We start from the raw sequence: 27640 nt of genomic DNA on the forward strand, positions 1-27640 counted from the left end.
CAGACTCATAAACACAGGGTTGGGTTTGGTGAACAAACCCTCGAGTATTCTCCTTCTGGACTATAGAGATAGAGCTTAATCTCTTTAAAGACTTGACCTAATCCCCATGAGCAATCAGTTTCGCTTTACTGGGATCTTACCTGACCATGGTTAAAGGTTTTAAATATTCTACTCTCAGAACTGCTATTTCTCAAAGATTTACTATGCCAGTGATACCATATTCAGCACAAGGTGTGTTAGGCTCCCCATAGGTATTCGTGTCTCCATCTTCAGAACCTCTGAATATGTTACATTACATTATGTGGCAAAAGAGGATTAAGGTAGGAGGTGGAATTAAAATTGCTAACCATTATGAACTGAATTGTGTCCCCCTCAAAATTCATATACTGAAATACTAACCCCCAGAACCTAAGAATGTGCCTGTTTTTGGATATGGGTATTTAAAGAGGTAATTAAATTTAAATGAGATCACTGGGATTGCCTCTAATCCAGTATGACTGGTATCTCTATAAGAAGGGAAGATTAGGACACAGGGATGCACACAGGGAAGACCATGTGAAGACACAGGCAGAAGACAGCCATCTATAAATCAAGAAGAGAGATTTACTAACCCTGCTAAAGACAAACCCGGCTGACACTTTGGTCAGAGACTTTTAAACTCCAAAATTGTTAAGAAAATAAGTTTCCGTTGCTTAAGTCACTTAGTCTGTGGCACTTTATGGTAAATGCTAACAAACTAATACACTAATCACTTGACCTTAACATTGGAAGGTTATCCTGAATTGTGTGGCTCAGCCTGACGTAATCACAAGGGTCCTTAAATATAAAAGAGCAAGCAGAAGAAGAGATCAGATTTATGTGATATGGGAAGAACTGGACCTGCTCTTGCTGCCTTTGAAGATGGAGGAGGGCCATGAGCCAAGATATGAAGTGACTTCTAGAAGCTGAATAGGCAAGGAATAAATGGATTCTCTCCTAGAGCCTCTAGAAAGTAACACAGCCTCACCGATATCTTGATTTTACCCATTTTGGACTTCTGAACTATAAGATAATACACTTATGATGTTCTAAACAAGAAACTTGTGGCAATTCATTAAAATGGCAACAGGAAACCAATGCACAAAGGTTCTGAGCCTGGTCCATACAACACAGCAGGATATAAGGCATGACTCTTGCTTCAACATGGTTCGGACTTTCCTTGTTCTCATACTATTAGTTCTTCAAAATATCCCTATTATGTCTTATTTATCTACCTCTTTTGTCAGTGTTGTATAAGATTCCAGGGGCATTTCTCTTATGAATGGTGCTGGAATAAGGTACTGGGAAGAGCAACTGCTCTGGTCTAATATAGAAACATTCACAATTTGCCTTGAAATTGTGGATGAAGCCAAGTCATCAGGATGTCCTTAATTTAGACTTTGACTCACTGGCCCCTGTGGGGTAATCTTCCTCAGTCATTAGAGGCATTGGTGCTGTAGGTGTAGGACTTCATGTATTCAATGCATACATTAAATGGATATTTATTGAGTGCCTTATACATGTCAGTGTTGCAGACACCAGGCATACAATCTCTACTTCCTTTCCAATGGGGGAAGACAGAAGACAAATAAATTATAAATGTATTCCAGGTGATAAGGGATAGAATGAAAACCTAAGCAGCAGGTGAATGGAGGAGGGGCAGATTTCTCTGATCCAATGACATCTGAAAAAGACAAGAATGATAGATCTGTGAATTCTCTGAGGGCCAGGACTATGTCTTCTTCACCTTGGCTTCTGAGCGTAGAATATGATGTAGGGCAGGAAAATGAATAGAATATAAGGCCATGTTGGCAGGGGCTGCAATGGTCAACACTTAAGCCATGGAAGTATAAATAATGTGTATAATCCCATGAATCCTGGTCAAGCATCGGCTCTCTACTGAATTTTACTCTCAGAATAAACAGCAATCACATACCTCTGTCAACTTAGAACTTTTGGGGGTACTATGTGCCATCTGTTACCCCAGTACCATATTTAGATACTCTTACCAGTAAATACTGTAGTCTAGGGACTTGAAATGAAATTGGAAACCTGAATTCATCCCCAAAGCTGTAGTGGCTATAGCAGATTTTAGAGGTTTTCTTTGCCTCCTGTAAAGCTCTATGTACTTTGAGTGCCTGTGAATCTCCTCATTTATCCCTGGAATATTTGGCTATTGACCAAGACATTATGGTGAATTATATGTAAAGTTAGTGATTGTGATTCCTTTTCCCCAGCAGACTGTTGGTAGTTGCTAATATGGCCCCTACTTCCATTTTTGGGTAACTTTCAATGCTCACATTTTATATTAGGTGAAACTGAAGGTCTACCCAACGGGGCAAGTGTTCACAGGCTTGTGTAACCTGCTCTGGTCTCAGCAACTAGCTATTCAAGGCCAAGAGCATATCTCAAAACTCTGGGGATTTGATTTCAATGACACTTTCTCAAGATGTCTTCTTTTCTTATCTTGACTCCCTTCCTCCCTTTCCTTTCTTTTTAACTCTAAAAAGGTTGACACAGCTTTCTCTTTTTGATCTACTAAGAATACTAGGTCATATTCATTTCTGACCTACTTTTAGCCCACTCTCAGGGAAGCCTTGTCATGCTTGATCGGACACTGGCAGGATTCGCAAACCAAACGACTGCCCCAGAGGGTCCTGGGTCCTGAGCAAGGTCAGAACTTGGGAACTCTTCATTTACTTATTTCATGGTGCTCCTCTTGCTCTGGCACACATGTCCTTTACCTGCTCTGCCATTACCTTTGCAAAACGCAATCCATACAAAGGATCGTGTTGCAATTTATAGTAAATGCTTAAAATTTCCAGTAGATGATGTGTTTCGCAAGCATTTTTGCTGGAGTAGACTTTCCAGCATGCTGGGATCTGGGAGCAGGCTGGTAGTGGTAAGGGTACCTCTCACTGGCTTGTCTGCTTTTTAGGAAGCTGAGGAAAACCAGATAGTTTAAGAGCACGGTCAAAGGGCATCTACAAGGTATGGCTGCTCTGGGAAAGGTGAAAGCTCAGAGCAGGACACGTTGTTCACTTTTCTGAATTCCTGGGGCTTGAGCTCACACTTGGGCTGTGTGCCTTCATAGCCCATGAGCTTTCCCCATGATTTGGATTGGCTGCTTTCCCAGCACGCCAGGTTGGCACCTGGTGCTATAAGACAGATGGCTTTGGGACCTCTATGGGTTTCTTTGGGCGGCTATAACAAAGTACTACAAACTGGGTAGCTTCAAACAACAGAAATTTATTATCTCATGGTTCTGCGGAGTACAAGTCCCCAGTCAAGGTGATTTTCCCAATCAAATCAAGCAGAGCCACGCTCCCACCGAGATTCTAGGTAAAATTCTGTCTTTCGTCTTCTTAGTTTCTGGTGGTGGCTATTGACTGTTGGCATTCCTTGGCTCATAGCTGGGTCACACTAATCTCTGCCTTTTTATCACCTGGCCTTCTTTGGTATGTCTCTGTGGCTTCTTCTAAGTGCATCAGTGTCGGTTACTTTCAAATGGTAGGGAGGATGGTAGTCTGGGAACAGAGAGAAGGGACAAGTATGAGACAAGTCAGTTATCAAGAGTGCACCTAAGCCTGTCAGTACATGATGAAGAGGTCAGAGGGAACATGGTAGGTACCCAGGCAACTTACACTTTATCTTCTCAGATGATGTTTCACATCATGCTATTGCTTCCAAGGAAATCAAGGAGGATCTTTCCTATTTCAGAGCTTGTGACTGAAAAGTTCCTATTTTGAAAAACTTTTTGAAAATTTCTTTTTTTGGGGAAATTCTAAAATGAAGGAAGAAGCTTAATAATTGAGTCTGACTCCAAATGTAAGTCAAAATTCACTTTTATCCATATGTGGATACACTTGCATCCATAGAGTGGTAGGTTTTGTAGGTGGACTGATAGCCCCCCAAAAGACGTCCACATCCTAAACTCTGGAGCCTATAAATGTTAATGTCTATGGCAGAGATTTTGCAGATGTGATTAAGGATCTGGAGGGTGGAAAGATTATCCTGGATTATCTGGGTTGGCTCTAGATGCCACTGTGAGTGTCCCTAAGGGGGAAGTGGAGGAATTCTTAGACAGAAGACACCATGTGAGGGAAGCAGAGTCACACACAGAAGATGCTATCTATGTATGTGGGCTTAGAAGATGAAGAAAAGGCTGTGAAACCCTGGAAAAGGTAAAGAAACAGATTCTCGCCTATATCTTCTGGAGAAAGCCCAGCCCTACCATCACCTTGATTGTAGTCCCTTAAGGCTCATTTTGAAATTCTGACCTCCAGAATCGTAAGAGAATATATTTCTGTTGTACGTCACCAACCATGTGGTAACTTTGTTAGAACAGCCATAAGAAACTTAAAACAAGAGTACGATGCTTTGTCCTATATTTAAAAACATAACTCTTTCAGAAAACTTATCATGAGCCCTGAGTAAGATATAGACTGGTGAATCACTCTATTGTACACCTGAAACTGAAATAACACTATATTTATTCAGTATATAAAACTGAATGAAATTAAAGAAAATATATAACTCTCTTACATAAGGACATAGATACATCAAGACTTGAAGACAATATAGTAAAATGTTTAACAGTGGCTAACTCTGGTGGTGGGATTTCGAGTGATTTTTTTTTTTTTTTTTTTTTGGTCATTACTATGATTTCCTAAATTCTCCAAGATATCCAGAGAAAATCTTACAGATTCTTGATTCTTTTTCTATTTTTTTTTTCTTTAAAAGTTAAGGGAATATTATTCAATCTTAAAGAATCTTAAAACTCTGACACACACTGCCACAAGGATGGAACTTAAGGACATTATGCTCAATCAAGTAAGCCAGTCACAAAAAGACAAATATTATATGATTTCACTTTTATGAGGTATCCAGTATAGTCAAATTTTTAGAGACATAACGTAGAATGGTAGTTGGTTGCCAGGGGCTGTAGGGGAGGGAAGACTGGGAGTGGCTGTTTAATAAGCATAGAGTTTTAGTTCTGCAAGATAAAAAAGAGTTCTGGAGATTGCATAACATGAGTGTGCTTAACAGGACTGAGCCATACACTTAAGATTGGTTAAAAATAGATTCAAACCACATTGAGGGCACCTGGGTGGCTCAGTCGGTTTGGCGACTGCCTTCAGCTCAGGTCATGATCCCGGAGTCCTGGGATGGAGGGTGGTCCCCGGGGACTAAGCTTCTCCCTCTGATCTTCCACCCTCTCATGCTCTCTTTTACTTGTTCTCTCTCAAATAAATAAATAAAATCTTCATAAAAAAAAAAAACCCACACATTGAAAATTTTAAAAGTTCATCTACATTATAAAAGGAGAGCTTCAGTGATGCCCTTAAAAATAAATATGCGGTATGTGATGTGATCTTGGTTACATGAGGTTGTGTCTTCTCTGGACCTTTTAAATTCCTTTAGAGCAGCTGGGGCCACTTCTCCGCATGAGCTGTAGACCCATCCCCCTGCCATTCTTTTCTCTATCAATTCCCCTGGTTTTGCTTTTGTTTTTGTTCTTTCACTCTGCATGGTCTTTCTTCTCTATGAACATGTTCAAGTTTTTCCGGCTCTGTTAGATTTCTTGGGAGTATGTTAATCAGTTGCTCCTCTTTGAAATGCTTATTTTACTGGCTTTTCAAGGTAATATGTATATTGCATATCCTCTTCTTACAAAAAGACACACACTTCAAAACACTCCTTTCTTGTATTACTGATCTCGGGTGTCTTGCCAACATTCATATACCAGGGATGTAGGTGCAAGATAGGACGACTCTGCTTCTCTCTCCCACCCCCACATATATTAGTCATCACAGGTGACTAATTTTACCTCCTATATATTCTTTTAGCCCCATCCCATCTCTAGTTTCAGGCCCTCAGCCTGCCTTGTCTGAATATACCAACAGTTCCATCTTGCCCCATCTTTCCCACTGCAAGCAGAGTGATCCGTCTGTATTGCAAAACTTCAAACACTACTTCCTGCTCTAAAGCCCTTCAGTTACTACCCTTCAGCATGGCATCTGACACCCTCTATGACATGATCCCTACCTGTCCATCCAGACCCTTCATGCACCAGTCCCACAGCTCAAGTCACCTTTCATGACCAACTACTTTCATAACTTGCTGTGGTTTTCCAGCAATTTCTGAGTCTCCTGCCTCTCTTCCTTTTCTCTGGGTGGAAAACCCTTCCCCTCCACTTCACTGAACTAATACACAGCCTCTTTTCTGCATACAACTTAGGCATTATCTCCCTTAAGGTACTTTCAGAGTCCTGAGTGTTCCCACAGTGCCCTGGGAACAGGTTATTGCCTTAACAGGTTATTTAAATAGCAGTTAACTATTTATGCATGGACCTCCTCACTAGCCCTTAAGCTGTTTAAGGGCTGGGACCATCTTTCAAGTCATTTTGATGTTCCCAGTATCTAGCACAGTGCCTGGCACATGTAGGCACTCAATTGGTATTGATGTATTAAAATAATTAATAATACACTTTTGCTGAAAGGTTATATCCATAACCCACAAAACATTTAAAGCCCTTTTCTCTCACCACCATTGCCCTAATTATAAATTGTCATGGCAGAGACACGTGAATGGAATTTTGATAAAGAGGGCTAAGATCTCTGGAGGGTTACACATTCAAATTTTCCAATTAAAATTCTGACCTAGTTATCTTAACAGAGCCTATATTCGGGGTGTGTGTGTGTGTGTGTGTTGGGGCGAATCTTTGACCTCTTCCATCCTAATACGTGGGGCTGAAACGAAGTGGCCTCCCGAATATTATGTTCCGCACTATACATACCTGGTTGGTACTTAGAGTTTACAGATTTGGCCTCAAAGTAGATTTGCCAGTGATATCACTTTGCTATCTTCCCTTCGACTGGCCAATGCCTTTGGATACATTCTACTATGGTGCAGAGTGGAGCCCCTTTGAAGGCGAACCGACGTAGAAAATGTGGCTAAAGAGTGACCTAGTGGAGTTCTCGGCTTCCTCAGGCTCCATGCCCCTCCTGGCGAGTCTCACCCGGGTCTGGCCGTTCCCAGTCGAAGTCAGAAGCTTCCCTCGTCAGGTCACCTACCCCCAGGCCACCGGTCCGCGCCGCCGAGGTCGCCGCCCCGGGGCCGGGGTCACGTGCGCGCGCCCCGTCCACCCCCCCCCCCCCCCCGACCCGGGCCCGCCCCGGGCCGCAGGGCAGAGGCCGTCGGATCACGCGCGCCCCGGCGGCCCCGGCCGGGCGCAGCCAATGGGCGGGCGGCGCCCGCATGACCCGCGCCGGCGGGAGGGCGTGGGGAGGCAGGCCAGGCGCGCACGCTGTCGGGCTGTATCGCCACCCCCGCTGCCGCCCGGACTGGAAGTGAGCCGCCGGGGCCCACGGTGCCAGCCAGCCTCCGGGAGGGTCCTGCAGCCGCCCGCACTCGGGGCGCAGCATGGCGACCGCCAAGGTAAGCGTCGGCCCGTTGCCCCGGGGAGCGTGCCGGCCGGTCGGGGCCGGGGGACTCGGGAGCCTCAGGCGTTCACGTGCCGAGTTGGTGCAACGTGGAAAACAAATGGGAGAGGGGCGTGGGGCAGCTGTTCCACCTTGCAGCAGCGGGAGGAGGTGGGTGACCGTTCCTCCCGGGGTAGCACATGTGGCCGGTGCGGGGACGGAGGCCCGACCTTGCGGTAGAAACTTTGCCGGTTGAACCCTCCCACTTGGCCCGGGAGGGGAGTCGGTGCCTGGTCGGCGCCCTGCGGGCTGAACCACGCTGGGCTTGGAGAAGCCCGGTGGGCCAGGGCGGGCGAGGGCCCGGGGTCCTTAAGAGCCCCGCGACTGCCCCAGAGCGCACCTGCTTCTGACCCCGGTTGTTGTTGACTCGGGCCTCTCCTTCCCCGCGGCACAGCGCGGGCTGAAGCCAGAGCCTATTAGGTTTCAAAGGCCCCGCCCTCCCGCGGGTGGGGAAGTCACCTTGACTTCCGGCTGGTCGGAGAAGTCGGTGCGCGCGCGCGCGCGTGTGTAACAACTCCGGAGGACCCCCGTCCCGCCCCCACTTCCCATTCTTCAGCCCTCTCCCCATCTGACAACACTTACATACCGGCCTCTGAGCGTTTGAGAGGCTTCTTTTTAGAAATGACAAAACAGATTGTCCTGGGAGCCTGTTAACTCTTGTGAAGTTTTACTTAAAAGGAATTCTGTGTAATGTGAATCATTCACAAACCCAGAGGAAAGGCAACTCCGACAGCTTGACCTTTCCTCTTTCACCGTTTTTTGGAAACCTGGACACCATTTCAGTCTCTTTGGACTCCATTTCAACTTTTCTGACAGAATACCATATTTAGTCCCAATCACTTGACTCATTGGAATTTATTGCTTTTAATTTTAAGTTCATGAAGGCAGCCCTTTAATCAAGCCTATACAACTTCTTAGTTCGTTTTAAGTGCCGTGAACTTAAATATACCCAACATCTCAAACATTTGTCCTTAATCAAAACTCGGTGATAACCCTCAAGAGGAAAACATGGCCAACACATCATATTCCTATTTATTCAAGCAAACTAATCACATTTGCAATGGAAATTGTAAGCAGACAAATATATTTAAATGCTGTTCTATGACTTAAGTTTCTCCAGGCTCCCCAAATCTGCAGGCTTCGTGTTCCTAACTATGTGGCCTAAGTGGCCTTTTTCTTTTCTGTAATTACTCTTGAGTTCCATCCTCAAGAGTCTGCTCTTGGGTGTGTGCATGAGTGTGTTTATGTGTGTGTGAACATATGGGTATAGAGAACTATTTTAGGTAGATTCTTTAAGGATCCCTGGTATTCATTTTTGGAAACTACATTAACCCTTTCAAACCCAGTAGCCCTTGACCTTTTCTTTGCATTAAATTTGCATGCAGTCAGAGCCCAAGGCTTCATATGAATGCGTTCTCTCCTGGTGACTTCTTGCAGCAGAGTAGGTGAAAGTAGATTCCCGTACTTTATTTTTTAAATATCTGCAGGTGATTTAAATAATTTTAATTTGGGGATAAAATAATTGAGGGGCCTAAATTGAGGGGCCTATATTATATGCATATAATATAATTGGAGTACAAGAAAAAGATCATTAACCAGTATGAAGTAAATAAGTGGCATGGAAGCAGATCCTGCTTTTTGGTTGTATCTTTGTGAAACTGTCACATCATGTCAATAAGTGCAGTTGAATTTTAGCCAAGTATGAGAGAGAAAATGAAACATTCATTTTTGCTCTTCTGGAGTTTGTGTTTCTGTTTGTTTATTCATTTTAGCCTTGCCTCTTTTCAGGGTTTCTTTTTCTTTTTTTTTTTTTTTAAGATTTTATTTATTTATTTGACAGAGGGAGATCACAAGTAGGCAGAGGGGCAGGCAGAGAGAGAGAGAGGAGGAAGCGGGCTCTCTGTGATGCGGGTCTCGATCCCAGGACCCTGGGATCATGACCTGAGCTGAAGGCCGAGGCTTTAACCCACTGAGCCACTCAGGCGCCCCTTTTCAGGGTTTCTGATGGCTCATGTCATGTATACCTGTATTTATGAGCCAACAAGACATCAACCACAAAGTCAGAGTAGATGAGAAAAACAGGATGAAGGGAAAGTAAGATGCAGCCAGGACTAAAGGTAGTGGAAAATAAGGATGTACTTGCTAGAGGTGACTGAATTTTCTAGCATCCAAAGTAAAGAGGAAATGATCAGTGAGGTCAATTCCTTGAGAGAGAGGTCTCCTTGTACTGAGGATGGTTTCTCCCCATGTCCTTTTATATGCTGTGAGTGAACTGCATTCAAAACTAGCTCATGACCACACATATATGTCTGTGGGTTCCATAAGGCCATTTCTTGTAGTGTCACTCCCTGTAGCTCAAGGGCAGTGCCGTAAATGTAGTCTTAAAAGTTCCCCAAATGACTGTGGTGGTCTGCCTTAATCCAAGAGTGTCTCTTATTTAGTTGCCTTTTAGCACTATTCTTGGGAGGTGATTGTGTTGGCTACCAGTCAGTGTTGGACAACCCAAGTTAAAGGCTGTGCTCTTTGCTTTTTCCTGGAGTGCAGTTATTCCATATTGCTGGGTTGAACACAGAGCTATAGTCTCATTTAGAAGTAGGACTGACATCCCCTCTTACTAAAACATGAAGAGCTTGCCTAGGAGAGAGCTCACTTAAATGGAATGTCTCCGAGGTTGGGCTAAGAGTCTGAAACTCAGCAGTTATAGGTGAATTCCAGCACTCACTGTGATGAATTATTTGAATATTTAATTAGGCAGATTTGATATTTTCTGGATGAACTCAGTCATACCTAGCAGTTTCTTGATCTCTTTATTCTGAGTTTCCTTGTTTTTGTCTTTTTTTCTTTTTCCCCAAATGTAACTAATTGTTCATGTCCCTCATCCTTTAAGTAGTTCATATAGGCAGGCCAAGAATCTAGTCTTTGTTCTGCTTTTATTTTGCATGAAGACTCCACATAACGATGCCAAAGGTACATGTTTTTCATGATGTAACATTTATCTAACTCCTAGTATTTTGAGACAAACTCAAAAAACTTCCATTCTCGGGGCACCTGGGTGGCTCAGTGGGTTAAGCCTCTGCCTTTGGCTCAGGTCATAATGTCAGGGTCCTGGGATAGAGCCCCGCATCAGGCTCTCTGCTCGGTGGGGAGCCTGCTTCCCCCCTCTCTCTGCAGGCCTCTCTGCCTGCTTGTGATCTCTGTCTGTCAAATAAGTAAATAAAATTCTTTAACAAAAAAAAGCTTCCATTTTCTTGTTCTGCCTACTTTCATAAGGATAATCCTATAAGGGTTCCCTTGCTATATGGTAAATGGTAAGTGGTCTGCCTGTACTGTTGTGTTGTTTTCAGGATTTCTTTTAAAAACTTCCAAGCACTCCCTGCATGTATTAAAATGCAGACGAGTTTTTAAAAATTCATGCAACTCCACAAAAACTGCATTTTTAAAAAATTAGTATTAGAGAGGAAAAACCTTTCCTTCCCCTTCACCCCTTGTTTGGTTGTAGGGAACATTCCTTCTTGGTCATCGGTAGAGTTTGTACATTAATAATGAGGAAGTGAAACTAAATGAAACTCTTAAAAATTAGAGAATGCTCCCTCCAGTTCAGCCAGGAGAGACGTTCAGAAACAATACTGGACATGGACCAGTAATTTGTCTAAAATTAGCCTAGACCTGAAAGAAAGGACTTTGGAGACAAATTGAAGTGTTAGTCATGAAAATGTGGTCTGTAGGACTAGTACACTTAGTATTGATAGTCCCTTCTTGGATGAGATGTTGCCATGATCGTATTATGTTCTTTCTTATGTTCCAGATGTGGCTAAGTTGAGGATATGAAAATGAGTTGGTCTCCCTTTGGGCCTTCAAGAAGACCATAGCCACACTGCAGGCAGATTCCTCTTATGGAAATGCCTGGGTAGGATTAGTGCTATAACAAGAGCTATGGGGGCATCAGGGAAGGAGACCATGTCTGTGGGCATAGGCGGTGGTATTTCAGCGTGAATGATTGGGGGGAAGAGGGAAGACCCATTCCAGTGATAAGAAACAGCAGGTGAAAGGCAGAGTTATGTTACTTACAGAGGAACCTTGGTCTGGCAGCCTTTTCCCCTGGTTCACCTGGTTTGGGACCCTGTGCTATAGGTGTTCCTCAGTTAGGCCGCACTCCTTACAAGTGTCGCTCAGCCAATAGAGAACTGGGGGGTGGGAGTGGTGGGAAGGATTGAAAGCCAGGATATAGCACCTAAACAAACTAGGGAACACATCTTTTTGGGTATGGAGTTGTTTATAAGATTGCTGGAGGGGCTGTGACTCCTTCTGCTTCTTTGACTTTTTGTCCTATGTCTGGCCTCTACTTTTGTTCGGTTCTTAAATGGAATCATTCTGCCCTGAGTTTCCTACTCTCTGTCAGTGGGAAGCTCCCCTCTTCGCTCAGCATGTGCTTCTTCATAAGCATCCATCCTTGCTGCCATGATGCCTTGGGGGTGTGTCTTGGAAAGGAGGAATGTGTGACTCTGCAGATGCATGTTGGTTTTGCTGGGAAGTAAGGGGGCTGTGCCCTCACCACAGTGATACAGTTCCTTTAGCATGTCTTCAGCAGCAACTTAGCAAGCCCTGTTTTCATGGCCTATTTAACCAGACCCTCTTGTTGGGTTAAATCGACCCAGTTAATGGTGGCTCTGGTGTGTTACTTAGGAATTATTCCCAGTGGTTGATACGTAGCGTGATACGTAGAGTGGTGGTCTGGTTTGTTGATTGGAAACGTTTACAAGATAGAGTACTCATATTCAGCCATTTCCTTTGGAAATTTGCTGTGCAGTTGTGGGAGTGAAAATAAGCCCGGATGGTTCCTTTTGACTTTAGGTGCTGACAACATAGCAGAGTTGGCAGTGTTGAAATTCTTAGTAATTTAACCTAAATAAACCACTCTATTTAATGACTGTTATTAGGCTGGTAGCTTTGTCTTGATTTCCACATGTAGTCACAGTTTCCACATGTTATCCATGAAAATTGTTGACTTGATATGTAAGAGTCAGATATTTCAAGATACACTTACTGTTCTATGGTAAAATGTCTTTTGCATAAGACTCGCGCAGTACGGTTTGGAGGAAAATTGTATAAGTCTAAGTGTAGAGGAGGGAAAAGTTTTTCTGGACTCTCCTAGGGGTCCCTGGCTGGATCTGAGAATTAAATTGACAAAAACAAATGGACAGGAGAAAAGCACCCAAAGTTTACTGAATTTTTACCTGGGTATGGGAGTCTTCACAAGAGAAGGAAGACCCAGAGAAGTGACCAGGGCAGGAAACTTTTATTCCTTTTAGACAAAGGAAGAGTGGGTTTGTAAATAACTGAGGTGAAGGGGTTTGGGCCAGGAGTAGTAAATGATGAAGAAGTAACTAGAAGACAAGGGTTAGTTTACCGAGGTTTTATTTGTACAGCTGGCTGGGTCCCCACTTACCCATCTCTGGCGATAAGAATGTCTTTCTTCCTCTGTTACAGGGAGGGTACCCTTCACATGGGAGTTACATGACCGATTTCGGGAAAGAGGGTTGTGGGGGCGGAAGTCAGAGTGACCTTCCTGCTCCTGCTGTTTTCTCAGACTCCTTTGGCTTCAGACATTACAGATGCCAAGGTGCTGCGTTTTGGTGCAGTGTGTCCTGAACCCCATCATAAGCCTGATTTGAACAGGCTTGTAGCCCCAGGTGCCCATATAGAAGTTTTTCTAAGTTAGGCATGAGATTTTTGTGTGTCTGAGTCTGGTCACGGCGGTAGGTTGAGCTGCAGAGGAGCTCGGAACTGATTTCTTAAGTGGGAGGAGCCTGTAAAGAACGTTTTATTTATTTATGTTTGTGTAGTTCTGGTTTATTGAGGAGCTAGCCGGGGAGGAGTGGGCTTACATTGATGGTGAACACATGGATGAGTCTAACTTCTCTGGGAAAGTAGGGAGTGTCTGTGACGTGTGTGATGAGCAAATGCAGTGTAACGTGTGCAAATTCTTTGGGGATTAGGAAGTGCTGCAGGATGACCAAGAGATGCCTTTGTGGGCTGTGGGACATTTCTACCTAACTGAAAACTGGGGGACATAGACATTATTTGATTTACCTGGAGAAGACATAGTTTGCTTTTCTTAGGCTTGTGATCCATTCAGTGTTCACCATAATAGTTAGCCGATGTGGCTGCTTAGCCAGATTGTCTAAGTGGTCTTCTGGAGACTTGCTGTTGGAACTTTCGGTCCATGGACCAGCAGCTTTGGTTTACTTGGGAGCTTGTTAGAACTGTAGCATTTTTGGACTCAGCCCAGGCCAAAGATTTTGTTGCATCAGAATCTGCATTTTAACTAGATCCCCAGGGGACTGTATGTATGCACATTAAAGTTTGAAGAATAGTGGTCTGGAAGTCTCATTACTGTGTAATTAAATGTAGTTGCCTTCCTATGCCAAGGTTGCAGCACCTTTTGAATTGGTTGTAAGTTAGTCCAACTTTTTGCAGAATTAAATAAATAATAATAAAATCCAGGATAAATTTTAGGGTTTTGGGATTAGTTTTGATTCTGCATTGGGGTCAGGGTATTATTTTTGGAACATATCCCTGAATTATTATTTAAGGGAGTGTACGATTATTATACAAGGGTTGTACTTTTCTCCATTCTTAACTACCCACCCATACTTACAGGTCCTGAAAATGAACTTGTGCCTCTTCTCTTTTTTGACATTCCCTCCTAAAGTCGTCAGTCCTGAAACTGTTAGCCTGTCCTCCTCATATCTGGATTCATGGAGCCCCATGTCCCACCGCTTCCTGCCTGTAACACCTTTCATCAGCATTCATGATATCCCCTCTCACGCTGACATCTTAACTCTCTCATTATTCCTTTATTCTCGTTTGCCGGCTTCTTTTTGTCCTTCTGCTTCCCCCTGAACTGTGGGTGTCCCTAGATCCTCTTCCCTCTGAAGGGTGATGGCTCCGTGTCAGTCAGTCTGGATAGCTCTCTCAAGCAGCAACCTTGCATTTGCAGCTGTTTGTTACAGATCTCAATTTTTCTGCCTCAAAGATATTTCCAACTCTAGAATTGAATTCATCTTGTTGATCGTTCCTCACTTTCAGCTTGTGACTTAACTTTCCTACTGATTCAGGTTTTCAATTAGCTCAGTTACATGCCTGTTGTGGGTGGCCAGGAGAGGCCATCAGTGGGAATTTGGAAGAGGACCGAGAGATGGGTCCAGTAAACCCTGATGCCCTAGAGCAGGAATGTCCTATCTCTTCCATTTATGTCCCAACTTTTCATAAAGCGTTGCTTTAGCTTCCAGCCTGGTCTTGCCTTTGGTCCGTTCCCTTCACTTCCCTCTCCATTCTGTCCAGGTCTGTCAAAGGCAGCTTCTAAGATTGGCTCTTATTGCCAGGCTCGAAGCAGTACTGTGTTCACGAGGACAGCGCTTAACAGTTTTTATTAAAAGATACATTTGGGTGTGTTGTTGATACTGACCATCTGCCAGCTCATACTGTACTGGGCTTACCAAAATGAGTCCGTTATTGTGCATGTTTTCAAGAATTCAGTCTGTGGGGATTAAAATAACCAGGTAATATGAAGATCCATGCTTATCTTTATGATTATCTTTATAATCATCTATAGCATAACAGGGAAAAGGTATTGTAGCCTCATTTGACAGGGAAACTTAAGATTCAGAAATGTTGGGCAAGTAACAACAGCCTTAGCAGGTTACATTTATTTAATACAAAGTCAGGCACTGTTCTAGGCACTCTGAACATGAAGTAATTTAATCTTCTCAACAATTCTATGACATATAAGTGCTGTTCTTATCTCCATCATACAGATGGGCAGACTTACCTGAACAGAATGTTTAAGTGTCTTGCTGAACAGAGAAGTTAAATGATTTGTCCAAGGGCACACAGCTTAGAAGGGGCCAAGCTAGGATTTGGAAGTCAGGCAGCCTGGGTCCAGAGTCCAAGCACATAACCACAAGATGATATTGCCTTCTTTAATTTGCTTTGTTACACAATGTAGTTTTGTATTGCCTATAGAATAAAATTAATCTCTTCAGCCAGCTAATGCTTCCTTGGTCTTGGCTGTCGTCTCTTTTTTCCAGTATTACATCACCCTTGTTCCCTTCTGATATCCTTCACAGTGGTTTGTGAATGGGACCCCTGTTCTCATTCCCAGCCATAAAGCTATGGCAACAGTGTAACTCCCAGGGAAAAAGGGAGCCTGTTTGTTTGTTTGTTATTTAATTTAGAGCTTAGTCAGAAGGGGTATTTCTTGTCATTTCTCTGTATGGGTTGGTAGGTTTTTTAAGTTTTTTATTTTAACTTTTTTAGTTCTCTTTAATTCTTCTTAGGAACGGGGTCTTAGTTTTATTTCACCATTCCTTCGGACACCTGCCAGGATGTTAATCCCATGTCCTGCAGTTATAGTTTTTACAGTTTGTTCTAATCAAGATTCAGACATGGGCCACACATGGCATTTGACTGATCTGCCTTTTAAATCCTGTTAATCTGTAGGTTCTGCTGCCTCTCATTTTATTTCCGTGCAGTTTATTCCATGAGGGAATTGGGTCATCTTTCCTGCAGCTTGGATTTTACTGATTGCACCCCCCTATTGTTCTTTAGTCCTCAGTGTTTTCTGACAAGTGATCGATCTGGAGGCTTAATCAAGTTTAGAGTTTTATTAATTTTTATTTTTTGTGTTTGGCTTGAGTACTTCCTAAGGGATGCTGGGTGCCTCTCTCAGGTTATTGGGTACTTGGTACCGAGTACTTCATCAGGGGCCCATAATTCTTGGTTCTTTCCTGTGATGTTATGTTTGATGAGTGGGTTTGGATGTTGCCTTTCTATTCCAGCAACTTCTGCATAATGGTTTATTTAAGTTGGCTAAATTTTTTTTTTAAATTTTTATTTATTTACTTGACAGAGAAAGAGAGAGAGAGAGATCACAAGTAGGCAGAGAGGCAGGCAGAGAGAGAGAGGGAAGCAGGCTCCCCACTGAGCAGAGAGCCCAATGTGGGGCTCGATCCCAAGACCCTGAGATCATGACTTGAGCCGAAGGCAGAGGCTTAACCCACTGAGCCACCCAGGTGCCCCTAAGTTGGCTAAATTTTAATATTAGCAGTCATTCGCATGTATTATGATTTTCATTCTTTAAACACACACACATATGTGTATACATACCCCTATTACAATGAATGTGTCTCACAGTTATTACAAAAAAACAATGGCTGTTAAAATCAGTTAGCTATCAGTGGCTATAGAGTTTGTTTGGAATGATGAAATGAGGAGAGCTGGTGGTTGTCCAACATTGTGCATACACTAAATGCCACTGAATTGTGCACTTGAAAATGGTTAAAATGTTAAATTTTGTAGTATTTTGCCATGAAAAAAAAATCAATTGCAAATAGACTGTAACACATTGAATAAAAAAGAGCCACACTGTCATTTCATGAGAGAGTAGTATGCATGCCCCCAAAAGTCAAAGTGAGAGAGTGAGAGGTCTAGCTTTTTTCTTTTCTTAAATACCAAAGAATGCCAACAAATAAAGGTGGAAGGCTCGATAGAATTAGGAAAAGGAAAAAATACCACTTCATAACCCTTGGGTAATAACTGATTTGGGCAAGGTTCTTCCAGTGGATGCTAAAACTTGTCAGTAAAAGTATCTCCTTATAAATTACTGTACAATGAAGAGCTCTGCTTCGACCTCTGATCCAATTTAACATTATCAGGAAATGGAACAAGCTATCATTGACAGTCCCCTGAGGTGATGCATTGGGAAGTACACAACATTCATGACATTGGGAGAATGCTTGTTAAAAATGTTGGATCTAAGTCTAATCACAGAGAAACAATCAGACAAATACAGAAAGTAGGACTTTCTGTAAGACCTCTGGTCTGACTTCAAAAATGTTAATGTTGTGAATGAAAAGGCTAGATTAAAGACGTCCAAGGAGATGTGACAGCCAAATGCAGTACTTAAACCTGGGTCCAAAATAAATAAATGAAACAGTAAAATAAATAAGTAAAAGAATGCCCAACTGGTGTAACTTGAATGAGTGTATATTAAATGATTCTGGATTAATTTGCTAGGGCTGCCATAACAAAGTACCAGAGACAGAGTGGCTTAAACAACAGGAGTTTATTTACTTACAGATCTAGAGGCAGAAGTCCAGGATCAAGGTGTTGGCAGGGTTGGCAAGGTGAGATAAGATTTAGAATTTGCTCGTTAGTCCTTGGATGGCCTTTTTCTCCCTGTGTCTTCATATAGTCTTCCGGTAGCGTCTGTGTCCCGATTTGATTTCTTGGAAGCATTCACACTCTTCTCTTACTGCAGGTTGATGTTGACTCTGTTTGAGGATCCCACTTCTTTCCAGTATCTCCCATCGCAGTACCAGAAGGAAAACCTCAGTCCCTGCTTCTCTCTTTTGGTGGTTCTTGGAGATTTGTTAGCCCTATTTTGGTGTCCACCAGCAGTTTGAGAAGACCCTGGTCTTGACCTTTGTCCAGTTTTCTGTTGGATTATTTGTCTTTTCACATTGATTTGTTCTAAAAGCACTTTTAAGAACCTTGGCCCTTTGCCTTGTCTGTTGCACATTTTTTTTTTTTTTTTTTTTTTTTTGGTAGTTGTTTAACTGGTCAATACTCACCTTTGATTTAAAAAATGTTTTTAAATTAAAAAATTACATATTAATCTTTTCATTTATGGATTCCTTTATGGATTCTGAGCTGTTTGTGATGTTTAAACATGGCTTCCCCATTTAATAATATATAGGAAACCACTTGTGTTTTTCTAGTACTCTTTATAAGTCTCTCTTTCTCTCTTTTTGAAATTATTAATTATCTGAAGTTATTTTAATACAAGATGAAAGGTAGGAAACCAGTTTCATTTTTGTTGTTGTTGTTCAACCCCAGGAAGTCATGAACCTTCACTGTAGTGCCACATCCCCAGCCACCATGACCTGCTGCCAGCTCAGTCCAGACCCTCTGCTGGCTTAGATTCTTAAGAGAAAGTACGATTAGTTCAGAAAGCCAAGACAGCCTCCCCTTGCGGCCCAGTTGTCCTCCTGTGACTCCATCAGCTCAGCTGCTATGCATAGGAATATGGAAAGGGTACCAGGAACTGGGGAGCGAGGCACTGCTAGATTCTGTCCCAGCTTACACTGCTTTCATCCAGTCCTTTCCCTCCCTTCCCCGCCTCCTCACAAATGAGAGCACAGGCGGTCATGTTGCTGGTTAGTGATAGAGTGAAAATTCAAATATCCAATTGCAAGGCTCATAAAACAAGGGCAAGTAGCATTCCATGAGGGGAATTTGGTTGGACAATTAGGAAAATCTTCCAAGAGGAATTGGCATTTGACCTAGGTCTTCAAAGAACTGCAGCATTTTTAAACTTCTCATTATGGAAATTTGCCATAATGTAGAAAAAAAAGAAAGAAAAAAAAAAGAAAAGTATAATGAACCTCCATGTTCCCATCTAGCCAATTTCAGGAATCATTAGTTTGTGGCTAATAATTGTTTCATTTATACTGCACTGGCTCTTCTCCTTCCATGCCCCTGATGTTTTCAGTACAAATCCCCATCATCATATCATTGTATATGTAAATATCAGTGTGTATCTTTAAAAGAGATTTTTTTTTTAAATGCACAACCAAAATATTATACCTAAAAAAAAATTAGTGATTATTCAATATGATCAGATATCTATTCTGTATACACTTGATACATTTTCCCATTTCTTAAAATTTTTTAAATAGTTTTTAAAATTGTCATCTACATAAGACTCAGGCATTGCAGTTAGTTGGTGTGTCTTAATTTTCTTTTAATCTCTAGGTTCTCCTGCTCTTTCAGTCTTGTAGTCTCTAAAAGCCAGTATAATATAATGGTTGAAATCTTGGACTCTGTGTTCAAATTATGGCTCTGGGCAAGTTACTCTATGTATACCTCAGTTTCCTGACTTATAAAAAGGGGCGTAGTTGCATTTGTTTCCTGGGTCAATGTGCTCATGTTTGCACGGCTCAGAGCCAGGCCTGTAACATAGGTAGCTTATGGAAGTGTTAGCTATGGGTTTGGAATCAGAGAAGTTGCTCAGAGGAACGTGGGAAGTCTGTGGAGCACGGAAGAGAGCAGAGGAGGGCTCATGTGAGTGAAATTGTGTGCATTCTTTAGAAGGGGGGGCCCTGGCTGTGCAGAGGGTTCCTGTTCTTTTTCTTTAGGCTTCCTCCTGGCTCCTTGACTGTTCTTCAGTTCAATGATGTTGATGCACAGTGGAATTTTGAACAGGTAAGGTATGATTTAGTGGAAGCAACTTTTCTATTGTCATTTGATTTGCTGCTTTCTCTTCCTCTGCATTTATGAAGTTAACTGTTCTCTCTCAGAAGCCCTTTTAACTTTCGGTGGCATTATTTGGGCTCCAGCAACTTGTGATCTCTTAAGTAGAACCTTTCAGCACTTTATAAATATGTCATATACTTTTTATAGTCCTTTGTTCCCCATCAGGAACATACATCCCAGTCTTCCGAACAGCACAATCAGTTTTTATTCATTTAAGGAGCAGTAGTAATTTGACACTTGCTAATATGTAACAAATTATATTGGGAGCTGTAATTACAATTGCAGCTGGTTCCTAATTATACTGTAACCTTGATGCTTTAAAAAAAAATGAAGACCAAGTTCAACCTGTAATACAGGAGAATAATATTCTCCATTCGGCAGGTCTGCTTTCTGCTGACTGTGGGCACTTAGACATCGTAATGCCAAATTAAAAAGACTGTTAGTTTCAGCTCTGGTGTTGTCCGGTGATACCCTTCCATAAGGACAGCTTGAAGTCCCCATCCCTGCTTGCCATATTCTCAGCACGTCCTCCAGGTATTATAATTAGTGTCAAAACATCCTGGGCTCTAGGGTCATTTTTGGCTCTGTAATTTACCTACTCACTTGTGATGACTAAGAGTCTTATAGCCTCAGTTTCCTCATCTGAAAAATGGTGATAGTAATGACTCTTTACCTTAAATAGTTTCAGAGATGTTCTAATGAGGTCAGATATAAAGGCTTTAAGCACCGTGCCTAGCATAGACTAAAGGACCCGGTAAAAGTTACCTGGTTACTGTTAATTGCTGTCACCAATAATGAATAGTCCAGCTCCAGAGACTTTACCTCTACAACCCCCCAACACCAACAGAATTACAGTGTTAGTTCTGCCACCACTCTAATTTGCAGAAGCACGTATCTCCACTGATGGATCAGGCTGGCATTCCCGTTGTGAGGCAGGGTCTCTGGCTTATTTGGCATTGTGTCCTCAGTGCCTGGCGCTGGGCCTGGTGCAGGGAAGGCTTTCCCGAGGCGATGGCGTTGTGAGAACGGGCAGCACCATCTACACAGTGGTTCTGACTCAGGGTGCAGTAAATCTGCCCCAGGGCATATTTGGTAATGTCTGGGTACATTTTTGGTGGTCACATTGGGGAGGAGGAGTGGCCAGAGATGTTGCTAAACATCCTACAGTGCATCAGACAGCCCCCTGTAAGAATGCCGGGACATCCAAAATGTCAGTAGGGCCAAGATTGAGAAAGCCTGCTCTGAGGTAACCTGACTGCCCGGGTTATGGTCCTGTGGAATAGACTTGGGGTTTGGGGTAGATCAATCTGTTTGACCTGCAGTTTTCTCATCTGTAAAGAAAGAGAGTCAAACCTGCTTCAAGTGTTCTTTGAAAATAAAGGGGGATTAAACAGGTGTGTCCCTAGTTACACTACCTAATTAAGTTAATCTTTTTTAGAAAGGGGGAGAGCACAAGCTAGGGGAGAGGCAGAGGGAGAAGCAGACTCCCCGCTGAGCAGGGAGCCTGATATAAGACTTGATCCTAGGACCCTGGGATCATGACCTGAGCCAAAGGCAGATGCTTAACCAACTGAGCCTCCCAGGCGCCCTTAATTAAGTTTCCGATTGTTCTGGCTACTCATGATTTTTTTTCCCCCAGTAGACTTAATTTTTTTTTTTTTTTTTAAGATTTTATTTGTTTATTTGACAGAGAGAGAGATCACAAGTAGGCAGAGAGGCAGGCAGAGAGAGGGGGAAGCAGGCTCCCTGCTGAGCTGAGAGTCCGTTGCAGGGCTCAATCTCCGGAGCCTGAGATCATGACCTGAGCTCAAGGCAGAGGCTTAACCCACTGAGCCACCCAGGCGCCCCTAGACTTAATAGTTTTGAATAGTTTTAGGTTCACAGCAAAATTGAAAGGAAGGTTCAGAGGTTTCTTATATACCACTTGTTCCTAAGAGTGCACAATCTCCCCATTATTTTCCTTCAGAATGGTACATGCGGTACAGGTGATGAACCTACATTGACATATCGTTATCACCAAAGTCCCTGGTTTGCATTCGGATTCACTTCTGGTGGTGTACATTCTGTGGGTTTGGACAAATTGTATAATGGCATGTATCCACCATAATAGTATCATAATTGGTATTTTCACTGCTCTAAAAATCCTCTATATTCTGCCTGTTCTCCTTCCCTACTCCCTCACCTCTAGCAACCACTGATCTTACTTATTATCACCACACTTTTGCCTTTTTTTAACCAGTGTCATGTAGTTACAGTCCTACAGTATGTAGTCTTTTCAGATTAGCTTCTTTCACTCAGTAATCTGCATTTAAGTTTCCTTCATGACTCTTCATCACTTCATGGCTCTTTTTTTTTTTTTATGCTGAATAATACTCCAATATCTGGATGTCCATGGTTTAATTAACCATTCACTGAAATACACTTTGGTTGCTTCCAGTTTTCAATAATTAGGAATACAGCTGCTTTAAACATCCATGAGTAAGTTTTTGTGTGGATATACATTTTCAATTTGTGAGTCATATGGTAAGACTATGGTAATTTTGTAGGAAACTGCCATTCTTTCTTCCAGAATGACCATAGCATTTTGCATTCGCATCAGTAATCCGTGAAGAGTTTCTGTTGCTGCTCATCCTCACCAGCCTTAGTGTTGTCAGGATTCTGCATTTGGGCCATTTAGATAGGCATGCATTGATATCTTGTTTTAATTTGTATTTCCCTGTTGGCAGATGATGTGGAGCAACTTCTTATATTTACTTCCTATCTATCATCCTCCTTGGAGATTTTTGTGAAGGTCTTTCGCCCATTTTTGTATTTTTTTTTTTTCTTACTGTAGAGTTTTAAGAGTTCTTTGTATATTTTTGATAGTAGTTCTTAATTGGCTCCTCTTTTGCAAATACTTGATCCCAGTCTTTTGCTTCTCTCTTCATTTTCTTGACATTGTCTTTCGCAGAGCAGAAATTTCTATTTTAGTCAAGTTCAGCTTCTCAGTTCTTTCTTTTGTGGGACATGCCATGGGTGCTACATCTAAAAAGTCCATGCCTAACCCAAGGCCATCTGAGTTTGCTCCTTTATGATCTTCTGGGAAGTTTACATTTAGGTCTCTGATCCATTTTGAGTTAATTTTTGTGAAGGGTTTAGGTCTGTGTGTAGAGTCTTTTTTTTTTTTTTCCTGTTGTTATCTAATTGTTCCAGCACCATGGTTGAAGAGGCTGTCTTTGCCCTCTTGTGAAAGATCAGTTGGCTCTATTTATGTAGGTCTATTTCTAGGTTTTCTGTTCTGTTCCACGGGAGATCGTTAATATCCTCTTGGAGGATTGACCCTTCTGTCATTCTCTAATGTCCCTCTTTATCCCTGGTAACTTTCCTTGCTTCAAAATGGGCTCTGACTGAAATTAATATAGCTACTTTTGCTTTCTTTTGATTAGTGTGTAGGTGACAGTATCTTTCCTTGTTCATTTACTTTTTTGTTTTTTAAAGATTTGTTTATTTTAGAGAGGGCAGGAGTGAGTAGGAGGGAGGGCAGAGGGAGAGGATCTCAAGCAGACTCTCCACTGAGTGAGGAGCCCACTGTGGGTCTCAACACAGGATTCAGTCTGTCGAATCATGAGATCATGATCTAAGCCGAAATCAAGAATCAGGCACTTAACTGAGCCAACCAGGTGCCTGCCCCTCTCTTCATTTACTTTTAATATATCAGTATTTTTATATTTACAGGGTTTTTTTTTTTTGTTTGTTTCTTCGTAGGTAGCATATAGTTGGTTCTTATTTTTTGATGCATCTGACAAGCTAGCTCTGTCTTTTAATTAATTGGTATATTTAGATCATTAATATTTAAAGTGATTTTGATTATCTTGCTTGGTTTTTTCTATCTTCATGGATTTGTGGTTTCATGTCTGACATTGGAGGGAAGTTCTCAATCATTATTATTTCAAGTAATTCCTGCTGTTCCTTTTTTCTTCTCCTTCTGGTATTTGTTTTACATCTATGTTACATTTTTTGTAGCTGTACTGCAGTTCTTGGATATTCTGTTTCCCCTATTCTACCCCCACCCCCCATCTTTTTTCTCTCTGCTTTTCAGTTTTGGAGATTTCTGTTGAGATATCCTCAAACTCAGAGATTCTCCTCTTAGTCATGTCCAGTATACTAATAAGCCCATGAAAAGCATTCTTCATTATCCTTAAAGTGTTTTTGATCTCTGCTGTTTCTTTTGGTTCTTCCTTAGAATTTCCATTTTTCTACTTACATTGCTGATTCATTGTTGTATGCTGTCTACTTTATCCATTAGAGCCCTTAGCATATTAATTGTAGTCGTTTTAAATTCCTGTTTGATCATTTCAACATTCTTCCCATATTTGAGGCTGGTTTTGATGCTACTCTGTTTCTTCAGATTGTGTGTGTGTTTGTTTTGCCATTTGCTATGCTTTGTAATTTTTTCTTGGTAGCCAGACATGATGTACTGGATGGACAAAAGGAACTGCAGCAAATTTGCCTTTGGTAGTGTGGTGGTGGGGTGTAGAGGGGGAGGAAGTGTCCTGCAGGCCTGTGATTAGGTCTCCACCCATTGGAGAGTCTCTGGCTCCAGGCAGCTTACTTCATAAGGATGTCTCAGTTTTTCCGCCTTCCCTGAGGTGGGAGAGAATGGCTAGCAGTGGCTGGGATAGGGTATTTATCATGCCAGTAGTAAGGTAGGCTTTGATAATACCCCAGCAGGTTAGACTGTTAATAAGTAATTTCACCTGAGGACAGATCTTGTTAAAAAGAACGGAATACTCGGATGGCATTTCGGAATGGTTCCTTTTCCTGTCCTTGTGTGGGATGTGCAAATGATTTTTCTCCCACTTTCACTGTGAGAACCAGGTGGAGTTCCCAGAGGTGAAACTCACAAAAATGTGGAGACCCTCCTATGGCTCGGACTTTCTAGAGTTTTCAAATCTCTGTCTGGTCCACACTGAGCCTCCAGCAGTTTGTCTTTCATAGGTCAGGTTTTCCTGCACCAACACAGGTTTCCACAGAGGTCCTAGTTGGTCCTTAAAATAACTTTCTGAAATAGATACGCAGGTTTTGTTACTTTGCCCATTTTATAGATGAGGAAACTAACTTGGAGATATTACCTGATTGTCCGGGTTCCCCGGGTTAGTAATACACTGGGACCCAGATCTTTACTCTGAACCTGGTGATGTTTGCTTTTGTCAGGGTGGGCAAATACCTTCTGTCTCCATGAGGAGTTGAAAATATAAACAGAAAAATGTCTATTTTAGAAAAGACTCATATTGTCTCTTGTCAGGTTTTTACTCTTGGGAACATTTACTGGAATGTTAGCTTTAGCTTAATAACAATAATAAAATCTAAAATTAGTGTGTTTAAAGTTATTTTAGCATCACAGAACCCACAGCTAAAACACCACCATTCATTTCTTAACTGTTATATTCTGCTTCTTAATACGGAATTGTAACGGTGGTGGCTTTATCCTTGTTTAAAGTTTGTCTACAACAGTGCAGAGTTAAATCCAGCACACTCCACAAGCTACTGAATCCTTCTGATAAACATCTGCAGCACCCCTGACATGACCCGTTTGTGTAATTACCTGGTGGGTTAACGTTTGTGGTATCTGGTGCCTTATAAGTCAGGTGTTGAGTGATGTGAACTTTTGAGGGTTGATTACACAGAAAGGCTGTGGTTTGAAGCATGCTTAACAACGCATCTTGTCTCTATACTAATGCATGTTTCAGTAGCTTTTTATAATCACTGCTCTTCATTTGTTAGAACTAAGGAAAACTGTAGGATGAGGAATGAGTGACTTAGTGAATTCGGTAAAAAAATGATTTTTCTTCAGTTTGATAAGACACCTTATTCTTTCTTTTTGAGTTAATGCTAGCTGTGGTTTTGGGGAATTCCAAACTTTCTTTCAAAGTTACTGATTGTATCAGTCAAGGTTCACTTGCAAAGAACAGAATCTACTCTAGCTGATTTAAGCAGAGGGAGATTTAATACAGGGTATTAAATGGCTTACAGAATTTGTTGGGAAGGTGAAGAAACAGACTTCAGGTTGAGCTTCCAGGAGTGCCTCCTAGGCCCTCACGGCAGACCAGGCCACCAAGGGAGCAGCAATCTCTTGTATAGTCATGAAATGGCTTGCCGGAAGGGGGTGTTCAGATCTGTACTGCCACTGACATGGGCAGGAGGTTGGCATGGGAAAATCCAGTACTTCTAGCAATGATACTTGCTGGCAGAAGCAGCAGAAGCATGGCCCCCACCTTCCCAGTTTTTGCTTTACAAAATGTTGCCTTCCACATTTCACCTAGCTTCATTGGATGGACAGCACCTAGGCCACATAGCTGCAAGGGAGTCTGGGAAATGTAGTTTTAGCCTTCCAGTCTCTGCAGTACGGGAAGGAGAGTTGGGCCCAGCTTCTAAATTGTTGGGCCACACCCAGTAGAGCTTTCCTCTGGGATTCAGGTCCACCTACTACACTTCCTCAGATTCAGAAGACAGGCAGAGAGATTTCTTTCTCCACCTCCCATTTTCTGCTTGTCCCTGCATGTGTGCCTGTACATACAGCAGAGGCTAGCTCACTTTGATGAGCTGTCTCTTCTGGTTTTTATTTCATATCTAAGGTAAATAATTACTTCATGACAGTAGAATTTTCAGTGTAAGCCTGTGCTTGTCTTAGCTTTCAGACCTTTTAGGTTTCTGGGTGGGGGGTGGGGGTGGTTGGGCACAGGGCTGAGTGAAGGCAGTGTTGTGCAGTTGGTGGAGTAGCAAAGCTGAGATTGGGATTTTAGGGCCTAACTCAGTGGGTCTCAGCTGAACCCCACAGTATAATCTCTTGCTGAAGCTTTGAAGGTACCCATTTCGGAGATTCTGCTTGGATTGACCTTTGCAGTCTAATCTGATAGGCCTGGACCTGATAAAACCCAGAAATTCTTCGGGAGACTTGAATAGACAGTTGGGGCTGAGAATAGCAGCCCCATTAGCTAAAGCTGTGGTTCTTAAATTTTAATAGCATCAGAATCACCTGGAGGACTTGTTCAGTGGTCGATTGCTGGCCCCACCCCCAGAGTTTCTGATTTGTAGATATGGGGTACATTGTAACAGTTTGCATTTCTAAAAGTTCCCATTGGAGGCTGATGGTCCAGTGCCCACACTTTGAGCACCCCTAGCCTAGAAGGAACTACTATGTATTTTCACTGTACAGATTTGATTTCTACTCATCTGAAAAACTTTCTTCCTGCATCAACATTTTTGGAGCATCTGCTTAGTTTCTTTTCTTTGCGGGAGTTGGGAGTAAGATGCATTTGAGGAGATCATGCATATATAAATAGATAGATATCGTACAGCTTTTCACTGGAAGAAGAGAGCTTTTCTTTTCTTTACATTTTCTTCTTCAATTTAGTTTCCATTATTCTGTGTAGGTGTTTTTGTGTTCTTCCCCACTGCCCTGTTGGACTCACAATTCTGTACTACTGCGATTTGTTAATGAGCTTACAACTGTGCTTGATTCCAGTGTTAGAAAGTCAGTTTAAAAAAATATTGCTCCACGCAGAAAAATCTTTCCTGAGGTTCTCCTCCTTTTGGCTGTTCTAACTCATACTAAAATAAGAATGAATTTATTTGTCCTGAAAGTATTTTTCTGGTTCTCCTTGTCATGCTTCCTGGCACCACCTTTTAAAAACACAGTCATTGAAGTTAAGTTCTTGTTGGCTATTTTTTAAATATGTAGGATATACCTAGTTAGTGCATCTGTTTTGCAAATGCTATTGTTAACCTGTTCAAGCTATTATATCTAATGTTTGTCTTGTCAAAAATTTTACATACTCAGT

General features: G+C 42.1%; 1 protein-coding gene and 1 long non-coding RNA gene across 3 annotated transcripts in view; one reads left to right on the plus strand and one right to left on the minus strand.

Annotated features, from left to right (window-relative positions):
* Positions 1–3247: 3247 nt before the first annotated feature.
* LOC132015927 (uncharacterized) lies at positions 3248–7156 on the minus strand. Its single transcript, XR_009403828.1, has 2 exons — positions 6818–7156; positions 3248–3545 (listed from the first exon to the last, which is right to left on the minus strand). It is a non-coding gene; the product is annotated as an uncharacterized LOC132015927 (long non-coding RNA).
* Positions 7157–7274: 118 nt separating this feature from the next.
* SLC25A13 (solute carrier family 25 member 13) overlaps positions 7275–27640 on the plus strand; it is a 180805-nt gene continuing 160439 nt past the window's right edge. For both annotated transcript variants that reach the window (XM_059396811.1, XM_059396812.1), the window contains exon 1: positions 7275–7458. In XM_059396811.1, the coding sequence (XP_059252794.1) occupies positions 7444–7458 (15 nt within the window). In that variant the 5' untranslated portion in view covers positions 7275–7443. The remainder of the gene's footprint in view (positions 7459–27640) is intronic.

Source organism: Mustela nigripes, chromosome 4 (genome assembly GCF_022355385.1).
Source record: "Mustela nigripes isolate SB6536 chromosome 4, MUSNIG.SB6536, whole genome shotgun sequence".
Lineage (NCBI taxonomy): Eukaryota > Metazoa > Chordata > Mammalia > Carnivora > Mustelidae > Mustela > Mustela nigripes.